The following is a 17200-nucleotide window of genomic DNA, read 5'->3' on the forward strand; positions in this document are numbered from 1 at the left end:
TCTCTAGACCCCGTGCTCGGCGGGGCGAGCCTCCCTGTCCCTCTGTACCGGATAACCCGTCTTTCCTGGTCCCTGTCCCTGCCTTTCTGGCTCCCGCCTCCTCACTAGACCTCACCCCTTTCTGAACCCCATTCCTTTCCAAGTGACTCCTCCCTCACTGATTCCAGATCCCACCTCTCCCTCAGATCTCGCCACGTCGGGCTGGTCTCTTGTCGTTCCGTCCCGCCCCTTCCTGGCCGGTCCCTCCCCTTCCCCAGGTCCTGCCCCGTCCCTTGACTCACCTCCTCTGCAGAATCCTCAACCCGCCCCTTGACAGGCCTCTTTCAGACCCCACTTCTAGGGTCTGGTTCTCCATCACTTGTCCCCCCAGCGCCCCACGCTCATCCTACAGACCACGCCCCTCCAAGGCAGCCCCACCCTCACCGAGGCCTGACCCCTACCATCTGCCCCCGACTGGTCCCAGAAGCTGACCCTTAGGACGGGCCCTGCCCCCAAGCCCCGCCCTCCAGAGGCCCCGCCCACGACTGGGCCCGCCCCCAACACCTGGCCCCGCCCCTACCATCTGGCCCCGGCTGGTCCCAGAAGCTGACCCTTAGGACGGGCCCTGCCCCCAAGCCCCGCCCTCCATAGCCCCCGCCCACGACTGGGCCCGCCCCTAGCATCTGGCCCCGCCCCCGTCACCTGGCCCCGCCCCCAGGCGCGCGCACCTTGGGCGTGAGCACGAGCGCGGCGCCGCCGTGCACGGCCACGATGGGCAGCGAGGTCTGCGCCGACAGGAAGTCGAGGATGGGCGCGACGGCGGGCGCGCGGGAGTCGTCCTCGAAGACGACGCCGTGCACGCGCAGCCCCGACAGCAGGTCGCAGAGCTGCAGCACGAGGCTGCGCGGGTCCGAGCCGTTGAGCACCAGCGCCACCGGCCGCACGTCCAGGCCCGGGCTGCGCACGGCCGCCGCCACCGCCGGGCCCAGGCGGGCCGCCTCCGTAGCGTACGCGGGGCCCGAGAACACGAGCGCCACGTTGAGCGGCCGCGCCCCGCCGGCGCCCCCGCCGGGCCCGGCGGCCCCGCCCGGCCCCGGCGTCTCCTCCGGGAACGGGCTGGCGCAGGCCAGCGCCAGCAGCAGCAGCATCTTAGCGGGGCCCCGAGGGCCGCCGGGGCCACCGGCTCCGCGCATCGCCTGCGGGCCCCGCCGGGCGGCCTCTGAGCTCCCGGGCCGAGGAGGGAACCGGGAGCAAGGAGAGGGGGCACACAGAGACGGGGAGACACCGGGAGCAGGAGAAAAGACACAAATCAGAGAGACCACGGCGGTGGGAAGACAGAGACAGGGAGACGAGATACAGAGAGAGATGCACGAAGGGGAGATGGAGGGAGGGAGAGGTGCAGAGATCGGAGGAAGAGTGGGGAGACAGAGGCGGGGAAGAGAGACAAGGTAGGGATGGGGAGGATCACGAGGCAGGACAGACGGGAAACAGACCCACAGAGATGGGATCAAAATGGGAGCAGAGAGAGAGAGCGAGCGAGCGAGCCAGGGAGAGGGGAAGAGAGATGCAAACCATGGAGAGACAGTCCCGGCGAGAGCGCGACAGAAATTAGGAGAGAGATGGAAGGTCAGGGACAGAGGGGCTCAGAGGGCGAGGCAGGGAGATGAGGTGGGGAGATAAGACGGAGTGGCAAATGGGGAGGGAATAGTAGGGAGCCAAGGAGAGAGGCAGGGATGGATGGATGGATGGATGGATGGATGAAGGGAGGCAGGAGAGATGAGACGAGAGAGAGGAGAAAGTTGGACAGAGCGAGGAAGACGGGAAAAGACACGGAGGAAGACAGAGACCCCACAGCCACCAAGGGACGAGCACCCACAAGTGATGGAGAACCAGGCAGGACCAGAGATGGAGGGAGGAGGCGGGCAGAGCAGAGAGAAAACAGGAAGACAGAAATAGCGAGGCAAGGCCGAGATCAAGACCCCCGCCAGGGAGGTGCCCAGCACAGACATGAAAGGGAAGGCGAGTGGCAGAGGGATCAAAAATGAAGACAAAGATGAGACAGGGAAAGGGGGTCAGGTGTGTGGGGGGGAGAGAAAGAGAAAAAAAAATTAGTGGGGCATTCTCTCCTTAGGATGCCTGACTTCACCCCTCACCCAGCTCCGCAGCCCCCAGCCCACAATTGTCCCCTTAATCCTGCCCCTATCCCCCCTCCCCCCATTCTCAGAGCTAGACAGAATGATGGCCCAGGGTGGCCGTGGGGTTGGGGGGGGGCACAGCTGTGGAGAGCTGGGGACAGGGGTCCCTGGCTCCCAGCCCAGAGCAATTTTGTAAATGAGAGGAAATAGAGCCTTCCTGCCCGTGGTGTCCCCTGTTGAATGCTAGCTGCCTGGGGTGGGCGGGCTAGGAGCCCAGACTCCTGGCTTCTGGGTCCGAGGGAGGCGGGCATGGGGGGGGGGGGCTGGACCCCTGGTTCCCAGAGAGGAATGACAGTCGGCACTAGGGGCTTCCTGCAGGGGTGAGGGTCCAGACAGGGGAGGGTTCTATCTTGGCTGTCAATCAGGCTCCTGTCCGGTTGCCATGGTAGCACAGGCCTGTCTACCCCACTGATAGCTGGAGTGGGGGAGAGGCCCACAGCCCCCTCCCCGGCCCAGAGGCCCCCCACCCCCACCTCACCCAGCTTCCCAGAGATCCTGGGCCACTGTCCTCCCAGGAAGGGGGGGGGGGGTGGGGGCTCCTAGCATGCCTGGCTCTCCCAAATCCTGCTCCCCATGTCCCTCCTCTCCTCTGCCCTTCCCCGAGCAGCTGGCTCAATCAGTGCTCAGAATAGCGCCCCCCCACCCCAAAATAACCCACAGCTGTGGCCTGGCCCCCGCGGGGTTAACACTTCGCTCTCTCCGTTCCTGGTGGCTGCTTACCCCTCAGCCTCTCCTCTGCCTCTCAGACCAAACCCCCCACCCCCTCCCCCGCCTCTGCCCTCGGGGTCCCCAGGGTCCTGCTCCCCACTGAGGCCCAGGAGGGCAGCTCCAGCCCCGCCCTTCTGAGGAGCCTTGGTGCTCAGTCCGCTCCCCCATGGGTTCAGAGGGCAGTCTCCCAGCCCTGGGGGCCGAGATGCGGTATCCCCAGGCTCAGGGGACTCTGGAGGCCCAATCCCCAGAAGCTGCACCCCTAGGGGCCCCCAGTCTCCACCTCCTCAGGCCCCACTTTCATCCCCACGAGGCCAAAGAGAGCCCTGCCCACAGCCCTGTCAGGGACGGGGGAGACTGAGCCAGCCCCCTCCCCCCTCAGACCAGAAGCCCTCCCCTCCAACTTCTCCAACAGGCTCCGGAGTCCTGGCCTGGGCTCCCTCCTGCCAGCACCCAGGAGTGCGGCTCAGCCCTGTCCATTCCCAGGACCCAGGAGGCCCGGCTCCCTCCGGCCTGGCCTCAAGGGTCCAGGTGCCCAGCCTCCTCCGTGCCCAGGAACCAGGCGTCCAGGCCCAGAGCCCTCTCCTGCCTCAAGGACCCCCTTTTGTCTCAAATCCTATCAGTCCCCACATCCCGGGCACCCCCAGCTCCAGGCTCCCCAGTTGCCCAGCTCGTCCTGTATATAGCATAGCCTGACCCCCAGCCGAGGAGGAGGAGGGTGCCAGAGATTCCTGGGGCGCCCCTACCCCCATTACCCCCCTCCCCAAAATCCATCACAGAAGACAGGAGAGGCCACTTGGATCAACAGCCCGCCCTCCCCTCGCGTCGTGCTGCAGACGGCTTGCCTCCCCGTTCCCGCACCTACAGCACCCTCCTCTCCCCTCCCCAGCCCCGTGCCCAAAGGCTGGGAGGGTCCTCTGGAACCCTGAGGGGGGGGGTGCCAGCCTGGGGCGAGGGGTGCGGGCCTGGACGCCCTCAAGGTCCTTGGCAGGGGTATTAATAGCAGACTCATAGCTCTGAGAAGGGAGGGGAGAGCAGGCGGAGAGAGAGAGAGGGCCAGGCCGGTGAAGGGGGAGAGGGATGCGGACAGGGTGTGCAGAGGGAAGGGGACATGGGGAGACGGGGGACAGCCTCTGGGGTGTCAGGTAGGTGGGGCTGGGGCGGGGGAGCGAAGTGTCAGAGAAATGGGGGGGGGGTTAGGAAGTCTGAGGGGTAGCGACCAGGGAATAGGGACTCAGAGAGGACAGAGAAGAGTCCCCAAGGGACAAGGGAGCTGGGGGTGGGGTGGGGGGCCAAGACCACTATGCAACCCCCTCCTTCCCTGAGGCCGGAGGCCAACTTTCCCTGCCCTAGATCTGGGGGTCCCCGTCCCCCCCACCCCTGCTGCATCCCCGACCCCCGGACTTACCTTTTCATGACCCTGTTCTGTCGGGGGGGAATCCGGGGGGCTAAGACCGGAACCCGGAGTCCAGCGACCCGCAGATTCCGCGGAGGGCTCGGGAGCCGCGGGGGGCAGGCCCCGGGGCGGCGGCGGCGGCGGGCGGCGGGCGGCGGGCACCTCGGCTCGTCCCTGGCTCGGCTCTCGCTCTTCCCAGGTCCGTCCTGCCCTGTCTGTCCCCCAAGGTTGCGGCCACCGCGACCGGGCGCCTAGGCGAGGACGCCGCCGCTACACATGTTGCGCTGGAAGTTGGGCCCCGGACATTGCGGAGGCTGTCGGGGTGTCCTCCCGCCGCCCGGACCCCGTGGGGATCCCCCCTCCTCCGCCCACCGGGGGTGCCCCCCTCCGCGGCCTCAGCCCCGGCTCCTCCCCCCTGTCCATGTGTCCAGTCCCGCCTCTCCTTGGCTCATCCGCGCCCCCCTCCTTTGTGCCCTCGGCGCCCCCCCCCCCACCTCAGCGTCTGTGTCTGTCTGTCTGTCTGTCCGTCTGTCTGGGTCACCTCTGGAGCCCGCGGCCGGCGTGTGTGTCGGCGCGAGGGGCGGGAGGCTGCGTGTCTGCGGGGCACCGCTTGCCCTTCTCCGCTCGGCCGCCTCCAGACCCCCGCCCCCTGGCGCCCCGACTCTGAAACCCGGGCAGGAGCACACACACAGCCTCACCTCCCTGGGATTCCCTTCCACACGCGCGCACACACACACACGCACACGCACACACACACACACACCGGGGTCCGGCCGCCGCTGCCGTCAGGGGCTGTGCGACAGACAGCGGGACACAGGCGGCCGGGGACGCCAGACGCCCGGCCGGACGCAGGCGGGAGGCACCGAGCCCAGGTACACACCATCCATTCGGGTTTGGGGGCTGCTGGGAGGAAACGGGGGTCGGGGGGGCCCACGACACCCACGCAGGCGGCTCAGGGTCGCCACAGACAGACAGACAGACAGACAGACAGACAGACAGACGGACCCTCCCTCCCTCCCCCTCCCCCCCTCCCGCCGCCGCAGCCCTTGCAGACACACCCCCCCTCCACCAGCCCAGCCCGACTCCCGGACCCACCGATGCTCACCCGGCAGAGAGCCGCTGCACGAGAGACCCCTGGGGGCCGGGCGGACCCACCCAGGCCGACCCCCCCACCCCCCCAGCGGGGGCCGGGCCGGGGCCGAGGGAGGCTGCGGGCGGGCGGGCGGGCGAGGGTGGCGGCGGCCGCGGCTCGGAGCAGCCGGAGCGGGAGGGACCCGCACGCTCGCTCCGCTCTCGCACACACACACTCACTCGGGATGCGATTAATATGCAGTCCCCGTCTGCCCCTGCCGGGAGAGCCACAGTCCCCCCCTCGGCCTCCCTGGGGACCCCTCCTCCTGCCGGGGCGGGGGCCGGGGGCTGCCCCCCAGCCCAGCTTTCAGCCCCTGCCTTCCTCCCGGGGCGAGAGAGTGAGGGGCCGCAGATAAAACGGGAGGAGGGGCGGGGGGGGGGGGGGACAGGGCGGGAGGCCGGGACTCAGAATCTGGCGCTGAGATATCAGCCTGGGACCCCGACTTCGGGCCCGGCTCCCTCCCACTCGGAGGCTGGAGGGGCAGGAGGCCATCCCCTGACTTGGGGCTCCAATCCCACACGCCAGGACCCAGCTTTCGGCGGGTGTGGAGGTACAAGGCCAGGCCTGCAAAGTAGGTCTCCCTGAGGCCAGAAGTCCAGGCCCCCAGCCCCTCCTCCCTCTGACCCAGGAGTCCAGGTCCCCAGCCCCTCCTCCCTCAGACCCAGGGGTCCAGGCCCCCAGCCCCTCCTCCCTCAGACCCAGGGGTCCAGGCCCCCAGCCCCTCCTCCCTCAGACCCAGGGGTCCAGGCCCCCAGCCCCTCCTCCCTCAGACCCAGGGGTCCAGGCCCCCAGCCCCTCCTCCCTCAGACCCAGGGGTCCAGGCCCCCAGCCCCTCCTCCCTCTGACCCAGGGGTCCAGGCCCCCAGCCCCTCCTCCCTCTGACCCAGGGGTCCAGGCCCCCAGCCCCTCCTCCCTCAGACCCAGGGGTCCAGGCCCCCAGCCCCTCCTCCCTCGGACCCAGGGGTCCAGGCCCCCAGCCCCTCCTCCCTCTGACCCAGGGGTCCAGGCCCCCAGCCCCTCCTCCCTCTGACCCAGGGGTCCAGGCCCCAAGCCCCTCCTCCCTCTGAGCCAGGGGTCCAGGCCCCCAGCCCCTCCTCCCTCAGACCCAGGGGTCCAGGCCCCCCCCCCCCCTCCCTCAGACCCAGGAGCCCAGGCCCCGGCCCCTCCTCCCTCAGACCCAGGAGCCTTGGCCCCCAGCCCTCCTCCCTCAGACCCAGGAGTCCAGGCCCCCCCCGCCCCTCCTCCCTCAGACCCAGGAGCCCAGACCCCCAGCCCTCCTCCCTCAGACCCAGGAGTCCAGGCCCCCCCCACCCCTCCTCCCTCAGACCCAGGAGCCCAGGCACCCAGCCCTCCTCCCTCAGACCCAGGAGCCCAGGCCCCTGGTTCCTTCTCCACTGGGACCCAGTAATCTAGGCCCCCTCCTCCTGGCTTGAGTCCCTTTTCAGCACTCAGACAACTTGACCCCCTCAGGTGTCCACTAGTCCAAGGCTCATGGATGTGTATCCATCCCTCTGAGGAAACCCTACCTCTGTACCCCTTCTTTTATTGAGGGGCCTAGGCCTGCATCACCTGTGGGTACTCAAACATCAGAGGAAAGCAGCATCTACCCGCTAGTAGACACAGCCTGGCAGATCCCCCCCACCCACTGCCCCCCACTGCCCAGGCCAGCTGCCCAGCTCCACCTCCCTCTCCCTCCCCCCAGGCCAGCTGCCCAGCTCCTCCCCCCCCCCCGCCCTGCTAGAGAGCCTGGGCCCAGCACCTCTATAAGGTGTTGGGGTGCAGTGTGGCACAGAACACCTGGGCTCTTGAGTGTGTGTGTGTGTGTGCGTGTGTGTGTGTGTGTGTGCGTGCACGTGTGTGTGAGGGGCAATTCTGCATTTGGGGCTGGAGCCAGGGCTGTGGGCTGCTGCTGACTCCAGGGTCCGGGAGAGTAGGGGTGAAGGCTTATGTTATTGAAAAAGCAGAGACCGGGGCCTGCGTTTGTGGGCCTCAGAGGGGGGGGGCAGGCATTGTGCCCCTAGATTCCTGGGTCGAGGGTGCTCATAACGCAAGATGGTTGAGGTGGAGGTGGATGGTCGACCCTTAGGAAGGGGGGCTGGGTCCCGTACTCCTGGGTGTGAGGGAGGGGCTGGGGGCTGCTTTCTTGTCCTTTTGGGTGGATTCGAACTTGGGGCCCGTGAAAAGCCAGCCTCTGGGCCTCTGTCCAGGATTTTTAAAGCTCAGAGGCCAGCCTCCCTAATCGCTGTCGAGGGCAGGCGCGGAGTACAGACTGCCTGGGACAGTGATGGCGAGCCTATGACACGCGTGTCAGAGGTGACACGCAAACTCATTTTTTCGGGTTGATTTTTCTTTGTTAAATGGCGTTTAAATATATAAAATAAGTATCAAAAATATAAGTCTCTGTTTTACTATGGTTGCAAGTATCAAAAAATTTCTACATGTGACACAGCACCAGAGTTAGGGTTTTTCAAAATGCTGACACGCTGAGCTCAAAAGGTTCGCCATCACTGGCCTAGGTCCTAGGGCAGTGGTCGGCAAACCCTGGCTCGCGAGCCACATGCGGCTCTTTGGCCCGTTGAGTGTGGCTCTTCCACAAAATACCACGTGCGGGCGCGCTCGTACAGTGCGATTGGAACTTCGTGGCCCGTGCGCAGAAGTCGGTTTTCGGAAAGGAGATAGACGAAACAAGTATACAAGAGAGTGTGGATGGGAGAGTTGGAAGGGGTCGACCTCAGCGAAGGTACCGCAATCAGACTGAGGACGTCTTTAGCCAAGGCCAGCTTAGGAGCACCCTAACGAAGTTAATAACAATGGACCTACCTATACAGTTTAAGTTTAAAAAATTTGGCTCTCAAAAGGAATTTCAACCGTTGTCCTGTTGCTATTTGGCTCTGTGGACTCATGAGTTTGCCGACCACTGGCCTAGGGGAGCAGCTGCCAGATTTGGGGGGGTCTCAGATCCCAGGGACCCCGCCACGATCATCCAGGAGGCGGCCCTTGGGGGTGCATTCACGGCCGCCGGCGGGTGCCGGTAGGGGGCGCCCGAGAGCCGGGACTCCGCCCCCGGGGGTGGAGCCTCCCCGCCGGGCCCTCCCCCGCCCGCCCTCGTCCCTCTTCCCAGCTCCGGCTCGGCCGCCCGCTCCCGCCTCGGCTCCCCCTCCCAGAGCCCCCCTCCAGGAGCGGAGCCCACCCAGGGCCCCTCTCCCGTCCTCCCGCCCAGCCGCCCGGCCGGAACCGCAGCCCCGGGGGGCAGCCCCCTCCAGCCCAGCCAGAGCCCCCCAGCCATGAATCTCTTCCGATTCCTGGGAGACCTCTCCCACCTTCTAGCCATCATCTTGCTTTTGCTCAAAATCTGGAAGTCCCGCTCGTGTGCCGGTGAGACGCCCGCGGGAGCCGGAGGGGGGCGCGGGGAAGGGCTGGGAGGCAATCGGGGGACGGGTCCCTCCCCCTCCCTCTCGCTGGGGGTCCCCCCTTTCCAGCTCCGGGGTCACCGGGGGGGTCAGCTCCCTCCCCCCCCAGACTGGGGGTGCGTGCATCTTGGCGGGGGAGGCCCCGGGCACCCGGTGCCGCCTCCCCCAGCCCCACCGCGGGCGGCCCGGGTGCGGGGAGCCGTGGCCCGCAGGGAGGTGGCTGCGAGTTGGTGACGTGGACCCTGGCGGCCAGGAAGGGAGCGGGAGGGAGGCGGCCGGTTCTGGGGGCCACTGAGGTCAAGTGGGCTTCTCCCGAGGCCCCACCTGGAGCCTGGACCTGGGGGGACCCCGCGGGGGCCCGGGGTGGCCGTGAGGCCTAGCCGGGGACGGAGCCTCGGGCTGGAGTAGCTCTGGGGCCGGCTGCCCCCTGGCTGTGGGCCGGGAAAGGGCTCTGCTCCCGGCGGGGCGGGCAGGGCAGGCCTCCCGGGACGGCTGCGCTCCGGGGCTGCTCCGGCTCGGCCTGGGGGTGTCCTGTGCAGCCCACCCCGACGCCCCCACTCTGTCTGCACCGCAGGGATTTCAGGGAAGAGCCAGGTCCTGTTTGCCGTGGTCTTCACTGCCCGCTACCTGGACCTTTTCACCAACTACATCTCCCTCTACAACACGTGCATGAAGGTGAGGCTCGGCCGCACCTGCTGGGCCCTCCTGCGGGGGAGCCTGGGGCCCCCCGGCTTCTGGATTGGAGGGAGGAGGTGACAGGGGCTGAGATCCCTGGGGCTGGGGGTGCAGGCTCCCGGCCCGAGCCCAGGGGGTGCAGGAGCTGCGGGCTGAAGCACCCTCCTCGTCCCCCTCGGCAGGTGGTCTATATCGCCTGCTCCTTCACCACAGTCTGGATGATCTACAGCAAGTTCAAAGCCACTTACGACGGGAACCACGACACCTTCCGGGTGGAGTTTCTCGTTGTGCCCACGGCTATCCTGGCATTCCTGGTCAACCACGACTTTACCCCGCTAGAGGTAGGCTGCCTGGGAGGGCCCTGTAGTGGGGGGCGGGGGGGGGGGGGGGCGGTTGTAGCAGAACAGCGATGGTCAGTGGCCCCCCTCAAAGGCTTCCTTCTGCGAGATTTGCTCAAACTTCCTTATTTCAGGACTAAGTTCGGCGCATGGGCTCTGGAATCGGGCGATGTTAACGCAACAGCAGCAGCGCTGGCTGCTCTGAGTACTTCGTGCGCATTGACCCATTGCTTTCCACAGCGGCCTCAGGGTACAGATGAGGAAACCGAGGCTTAAGGAGTCTAAACTGACTCTCGTCCAAGGTCAACAGCCTAGGGAACAGCCCAGACATTGGGAACAGGGGCTGGGGAGCTGGGCTGCTTGGGTTGGGATTCCACATCTGCAGCTTTCGATTAGCGTGACCTTGGGCATGTGCCTTGACCTCTCCGTGCCTCGATTTTCTGATTGAAAAAGTTAGCAGGTCATGCGAGGATTTACTGAGGTTATACCGCATCGCCCCGTGGTGAAACGCGTGGCCTCCAGTCCCAGAGAGCGGGCATTCGAAGCCCACTTAGCAGCCGCGGGACTCTGGGCGAGGCAGTTTCTCCGCGCCTCAGTTTTCTTGTCTGTAAAATGGGGAGGACCGGTTCCTACGTCAGAGGCTCTGATGAGGGGTTGGAATCGGCAGAGCACAGTGTCTGGCGCGAGGTAGGACGTTCCGTGTTAATGTTTCTTCAGTGACTGAAACGTCTGGGACCAGGTTGATACTTGTACTCCTAAACGCCAGCTGTCATGCTTATGTTCCTTGGCATTTTGGTGGCACGTGTGCACATTCCTGGGAGGAGTTTGGGGAGGGCTTGTGTGAAGTCTGTGCTCTCCTGGGCTCTGAGGCCTGGCAGGCGTCAAATTCAGAGCAGCCCGTCCTCCCCCAGCCTCACCCCTGCCTTGGAGAAAGCTGGCCCTGAGCGGCCAGGTGGGCTGATGTTTTCAACAGCAGCTACAATTCAGGAGTTTTCCTGCGAGATCTATATATTTTAAATACAGATTCAAAATATATATCTGTATTTTATTGATTTTTTTACAGAGAGGAAGGGAGAGAGATAGAGAGTCAGGAACATCGATGAGAGAGAAACATCAATCAGCAGCACAATCCACTGGGGATGTGCCGGCAACCCAGGTACATGCCCTTGACCGGAATCGAACCTGGGACCTTTCAGTCCGCAGGTCGACGCTCTATCCACTGAGCCGAACCGGTTAGGGCCAAAATATATTTCTAAAGTACCCTGTAGGCCAGACAAATCGGACAGAAGGTGACTTTGGCCCACAGGTCCCCAAAATGTCAGAGGGAGGCGGCACCGTGCTGTGGTAGGAACCCCAGGCTTGGCTGCAGGCCCTGGACTTCACAAACACATCACCGCCACCACCTTGCTGGGAGCGCTCACCCAGCCTGCGCCCATTTTGCAGAGGGGGAGGCTGAGGCTGGTAGAGGCGGTGGGGCTTGCTCCAGGTAGAAGAGGCCAGATCAGAATCCAGGCCAGTTTTTTTGTTTGTTTGTTTCATTCAGAGGGGGGAATTCACTTGTGCAAGGTTTTGGCACCGACTGTGTGCCCAGCTCCATGCTGGCCACTCAAAATATGCCATCATCCAGTCTGACCTCTCTGCCGCCTGGGAAAGCGGACATCCTCACCCCCATTTTTTGGAGAACTAAGATGAGGCTCAGGAGAGAGCTTACAGGATTTAAACCCAAGCCCTCCTGCAGGCTCAAAAATGATTTTTAAATTATATTTTTTAAAAGTTCAGACGTCACGAATAGATTAAAAATAAACATGATAAAAACGTGACCTCCCATCTCCCCCTATGCTATGATTCTAGTCCCAAGGGCTAACAATTGGGTGTGCACCAATTTAATTGTAACTTTTCTAAGAGCCTCCACTAAGCTGACTTGTGAGAGCCTTGCTGGAGGATTCTGAGCGATTATAGGAGCAAGCCCCGGAGTCCAGCTCCCTGGAGAGGAATCTACCCACATTTTGTTTATTTAATTAAAAATAATTTTTTTTTTTTGGCCAAAGTTACTATTTTATTGATTTCAGAGAGGAAGCGAGGCGGGGGGGAGAGTTAGAAACACCAATGATAAGAGAGAATCCCTGATCTGATCGTCTGCCTCCTGCACGCCCCACACTGGGGGTCGAGCCCGCCACCCAGCATGTGCCCCGACCAGAATCGAACCGTGACCTCCTGGTTCATGAGTCGACGCTCAACCATTGAGCAACACTGTCTGGGCTCTACTCACACTTTAGCTGTGCAGCCTTGGGCCTCAGTCTCATCTGTATAATGGGGATAAGAAAGGAACTTACCGCCCTAACTGGTTTGGCTCAGTGGATAGAGCGTCGGCCTGCGGACTCAAGGGTCCCAGGTTCGATTCCGGTCAAGGGCATGTACCTGGGTTGCGGGCACATCCCCAGTAGGGGGCGTGCAGGAGGCAGCTGATGGATATTTCTCTCTCATCGGTGTTTCTAACTCTCTATCCCTCTCCCTTCCTCTCTGTAAAAAAATCAATAAAATATATTTAAAAAATGTATTAAGAAAAAAAGAAAAGGACTTACCTCATAGGGCGAAGGCAGTAGCCCATGAATACCTGCAAGGTTCGGGGAGCAGTGCCGCCTGCCAAGTGCTCTATGAGCACACGTTATGAATATGTCCTGATGTTCCCCACTCCCCTCCCATAAACCAAAACAGCCGAGGAGGAGCCGTACCTGCCACCTGGCCTTGTTCTCTGCGGGGAGGTCTCAGTGTGTCTGCGGATCACACCTTACCCCAGGTGGACTGGCAGGTTGCGAGGACGGAAAGGGGGCTGACCGATGTCGGCAGGGTCTTCGTCCCCCTCCCAGGGTGCCCTGTCCTGCTCATGAGTGATGGCTGTCGCTGGTCCCTAAATGGTGGCCCCTGGCCAGGACGTGGAGCTGACTCCCGTTCCCTCACCTATTCACCCAGGCATCGCATATGTGCCAGGCACTGTGCCAGGGGTGGGTCATGGGGTGAACAAGATGAAGGAGCTGAGCCTCATGACTCACATTCTGGTGAGCGCTGCCAGGAAAGATAAGATGGGTGATGTGCCAGTCCTGAGGGGACGATGGTCAGGCAAGGCCTCTCCCAGGAGGTGACTGGTGAGCTGAGCCTGGAAGGAGGCGGAAGAGGCAGAGCTGCGGGCATAGCAGGTGCAAAGGTCCTGGGGCGGGAAGGAGCCTGCGTGTTGGAGGGCTGGATAGAGGGCCTGGCTGCAGCCCAGAGATCTCAGGAAGGGAGCAGGCTGGGTCGGGGAGGGCCTTGAAGACCCAGGTTAGATTCGGATTTTATTCTGGTTGTGATAAGAAGTAACGACTGCCCTGACCGGTTTGGCTCAGTGGATGGAGCATCGGCCTGCGGACTGAAGGGTCCCGGGTTCAATTCCTGTCAAGGGCATGGACCTTGGTTGCGGGCACATCCCCAATAGAGGGTGTGCAGGAGGCAGCTCATCGATGTTTCTCTCTCATCGATGTTTCTATCCTTCTCCTTTCCTCTCTGTAAAAAATCAATAAAATATATTTAAAAAAAAAAAAGAAGTAACGACTGGATGGGTGGTTGTTTTCTTAAATATATTTTGATTTTTAAATTTATTTTTATTGATTTCAGAGAGGAAGGGAGAGGGAGTGAGAGACAGCAACATCAGTGATGAGAGAGAATCGTCCATTGGCTGCCTCCGGCACGCCCCCCACTGGGGATCGAGCCTGCAACCCAGCCATGTGCCCTGACTGGGAATCGAACTGTGACCTCCTGGTGCATAGGTTGACCCTCCACCTCTGAGCCACGCTGGCCCCGCAAGCTCCTGGATGGTTTTAAGCCAGGAAGTGACACAGTCTGATTTATGTCCCTAAAGATCGTACCTAGAATGTCACCCCTACAAGGGCAGGGGAAAATCCTCTCCAGTTCAGAGATAGGCAGAGGCTCGGAGGACCTGGGTCTCTTGCCCAGAGTCTCATAGAAGGGGAGTCTCAGGGCCGAGGCGCACCCTGGGCTGCCTTTGGAGAGGCACAACTGTCAAGTGCTCACGGGCACCGACTGGGAGCCGGCTCCGGGTCCCGCTCTGCCCCTGACGGGCTGCGTGGGCTGGGGCAAGGCTCTTCCCCCCTCTGGGAAGGGGGTGCTCACAGCAGCAGCTCCAGCCCGGGGTTGTGGAGGAGATGAGAGTACACGTGGTGTGGGCCGGGCGCTGGCCGGGCGCTGTCTGGCGCAGAGGCGTGCTGGTAGGCATTGCTGTCCGCTCCCCCCGCATCCCTGCCTGCGCCTGTGTCCCTCCCGCCCCCGCAGATCCTCTGGACCTTCTCCATCTACCTGGAGTCCGTGGCCATCCTGCCGCAGCTCTTCATGGTGAGCAAGACGGGCGAGGCGGAGACCATCACCAGCCACTACCTGTTCGCGCTGGGCGTCTACCGCGCGCTCTACCTCTTCAACTGGATCTGGCGCTATTCCTTCGAGGGCTTCTTTGATCTCATCGCCATCGTGGCCGGCCTGGTCCAGACGGTCCTCTACTGCGATTTCTTCTACCTCTACATCACCAAAGGTAACTGGGGGGCGGGGGGGGGGCGGCCTCCTCTCAGGCCCTGGGTCCCAGGCCCCCCGCCCTTGTAGGAATTCAGCCTTCCAGCCCTGGCCTCCCTAAGGACCACGGAGTCGCTCTCCTCCGCCCCTGCGTCTCCGAGGGGAGATAGCGAGGCAGTGGGGCGGGGGGGGGGTCGCCTTCTCACACACAGGGGCTTCCTGCCGGGACCACACGGAGACCAGGCGGGCCCCCTCCCCAGCCCGGGAGCATTTTGGGAAGAGGAGACAGGACAGAGAGAGGGGCAAGGTGGCCTCTGACTTTTCCCTGCTTGCAATTTGTCTGAAGCCCTCCGCCTGCCCTGAGATCCCAGATCCATAGGATTTCAGTCTCACTCCGTAAAAAAATCTGGAATTCCCAGGTCCCCAGTCCCAGCAGCGCTTAGAGAAAGGAGGGCCTCGTCTTTGTTCATTGATCTCTATCTCACCCTCAGGGAACTCAGGCCCACTAACATTGATTGGTTGATTGATCAATCAATTCATTCATTCAACCAAGAAATTTATTGAGCACTTTCTGTGCAACAGTAGGAAAAAGGGTGGATGAGGCCCTCCCCTCCCTCGCCTCCCCTTATAATTCTAGTTGGGGGAGATGGTGAATGAACAGGTAAAGAGCGATGATTGCCAGGAGCGTGGCGAGTTACAGCAGAAAGACACCAGGGGTGTGAGCAGCTGTGGAGGCTGAGGGGCCCCTTTACGTGGGGGGTGCCTCAGGGGCGGCCTCTTGCTGGAGATGATGATGAAGGCAGAGACCTGAGGAATCGGGCACCAGTCAGTGTGAAGGAGAGAGGGGGCAGGAGGACAGTGGAGGCAGTCCTGGGACCCTCGGGGTTCCGGCTGGGCTCCCCGGCCAGCCCCGCCACACCCTCTGACCCTCGCTCCCTCTCCAGATCAGCCAGGGCCTCCAGCCAGAGTCCTTCAAGGCTGGGAGAGGAGGACTCCCCACGAGCAGAAATGGGGACCCCAGGGAGACCACTGCTCAGCCCCTCGGACGAGACTAGGGTCCCCGCACCCCACCCCGCAGGATTCAGGCCCCTTTCCCCAGTTTATAATCCAGGGTCCTGGGCCAACCCTCCTGGCATCTCTGTCCAGCCCAGCGTCCGGCTCTGGGTGTGGGAGGCCGTCCGTCCGAGCGGCCCCGTGGTGATGCCCCCCCCCCCCCCCCCCTCTCCTCGCAGTTCTGAAGGGGAAGAAGCTGAGTTTGCCGGCGTAGCCCTGGTCCTCGCCATCCCTCTCCCTGGCAGCGGAGGACGGTGATGGGAGACGAAGAGCCTTCCTGTCCAGGGGTGACTTTTTTAAGAACCAACTTTTCCCCACTCCCCACCTTCCTCCTGCCGGGTTCCAGGGGGTGGTGGAGGACCCAAGACTTGGGGAAGCTCAGGACCTGGGCTGTTTGTAGTTTTTTGCCTTTTAGAGAAGAAAAAAAAATAATCTTTCCACGATTTAGTTTTTGATTCTGACGACTCCTTTCTCTTCTACTCTCTGGCCCTGATTTTTATAAACCGTTTCAATATTCTGTATGGGGGGGGGGGGCAGGGGGGAGATCTTTTCTCTCTCCCAAGCCCCTTAGCTCCCTTCCAGATCCTACTCCCAGCCCCACTGTTTGCCAAACACTAAATCTCCCGACACGGCCTCCCGACCCCCCACCTCCCACCCAGGACACAGCGCCTGCCCCCCAAACTTCTGGGCTGGGGATAGGCGGAGGGGAGGAATGGTCTGCCCTGATTTTTCATAATTTCCCCCAGAGTTGGGGGTTTTTAGTCTGGTCCTCGTTTTTTGGGCATTTAGGGGGCTGGCTCCAGGGTCACCGTGACTCTGCCACCATGTTTTTTGTACAGAATGGATGGTTGATTCTTTGTTCTCTTGAAATAAACCGAGGAAAATGATGCCTCTCTTTTGCTACTCCTTGCCCTCTCTCTGGCGTTTGTGGGGTCCTGCCCCAGGCCCCGTCTGCTTCTGCTTTGCCCCGTTGACCGTCCGCAGGCGGCTGAGGCCTGGGAGGAGCAGGGAGACGAGAAACTGGGTTTCCTGAGACTCAGAGCTGTACCCCGAGTCCTCACGGGGGGAAGATGCTTTGGAGAAAAAAACCCCAAGATTCCTCCTGTCGTAGCGCAGAGCTTCCCTGGCTGTTCCCCCGAACCTGAGGCCACCCACCAGGCAGCCCCGTCCCACCCTCATCTGGCATTTTATGGAGCCATTCTGTTTCTTACAAAAAAAAAAAAAAAAAGGGATCAGTTGCCAGTCTTTAAAAAGCAGAGTTTCACATGAAAATCGGAATTTCTGGCTTCTCTTGAAAGAAATCCGTCAGTGACGATGCCTGGTCCTCCCTTCGGGCGGCAGCAGCTGGCTGGGCTGAATGGATGGGGACGAGCTTCCCGCCCCGGCCCAGGGCTTGGCGGAGGGTCCTTGCTGTTCATTATTGGCCTGACCTGTCATTTTCTGGTTTTGTTTGTGGAGCTAAAAGGGGGCTGTTTTCCACGCCTCCCTCCAGATGGGCGGGACCCCTGGCCTGTCCCCTTCCTTTGCCTTCCCTGCCTGGCCCTCGGAAGCTTTGGGGGTGGGGCCCCCGGCTTCAGACTCCCTAGACGTCTGCTGAGACCCCTCGCCGCCCCAGGGCGCCGGAAGCTTCAGGAGGCGGTAGCGGCCGGCCCTGAGCGTTTTGCTAGTGCCCGGCCACATGGGTTTCACGGAGGAGCCCACTGGGCCCTCAGCACCCCTGAAGCGGGCACTGGAGGGGGAAACCGAGGCTGGGAGGGCGG

At 62.6% G+C, this 17200-nt stretch overlaps 2 protein-coding genes across 3 annotated transcripts in view; one reads left to right on the forward strand and one right to left on the reverse strand.

Annotated features, from left to right (window-relative positions):
- The window catches only part of GRIN2D (glutamate ionotropic receptor NMDA type subunit 2D), a 45297-nt gene extending 40636 nt beyond the window's left edge, over nucleotides 1–4661 (reverse strand). Inside the window, exons 1-2 of one of the 2 annotated variants that reach the window (XM_036311565.1) lie at nucleotides 4291–4661; nucleotides 708–1198 (exon numbers count right to left, since the gene is read on the reverse strand). In XM_036311565.1, the coding sequence (XP_036167458.1) occupies nucleotides 708–1172 (465 nt within the window). In that variant the 5' untranslated portion in view covers nucleotides 1173–1198; nucleotides 4291–4661. Of the gene's footprint in view, nucleotides 1–707; nucleotides 1199–4290 lie in introns of those variants that run through there. The other variant, XM_036311567.1, reaches the window with a different exon arrangement.
- Nucleotides 4662–8546: 3885 nt separating this feature from the next.
- KDELR1 (KDEL endoplasmic reticulum protein retention receptor 1) lies at nucleotides 8547–16346 on the forward strand. The gene is made up of 5 exons (XM_036311537.1): nucleotides 8547–8785; nucleotides 9395–9495; nucleotides 9678–9836; nucleotides 14157–14409; nucleotides 15620–16346. The coding sequence occupies exons 1-5, from the start codon at nucleotides 8695–8697 to the stop codon at nucleotides 15652–15654; spliced, it is 639 nt and encodes a 212-aa protein (XP_036167430.1). The 5' UTR covers nucleotides 8547–8694; the 3' UTR covers nucleotides 15655–16346.
- Nucleotides 16347–17200: the final 854 nt, after the last annotated feature.

This window comes from Myotis myotis, unplaced genomic scaffold (assembly GCF_014108235.1).
Source record: "Myotis myotis isolate mMyoMyo1 unplaced genomic scaffold, mMyoMyo1.p scaffold_m19_p_56, whole genome shotgun sequence".
Classification (NCBI taxonomy): domain Eukaryota; kingdom Metazoa; phylum Chordata; class Mammalia; order Chiroptera; family Vespertilionidae; genus Myotis; species Myotis myotis.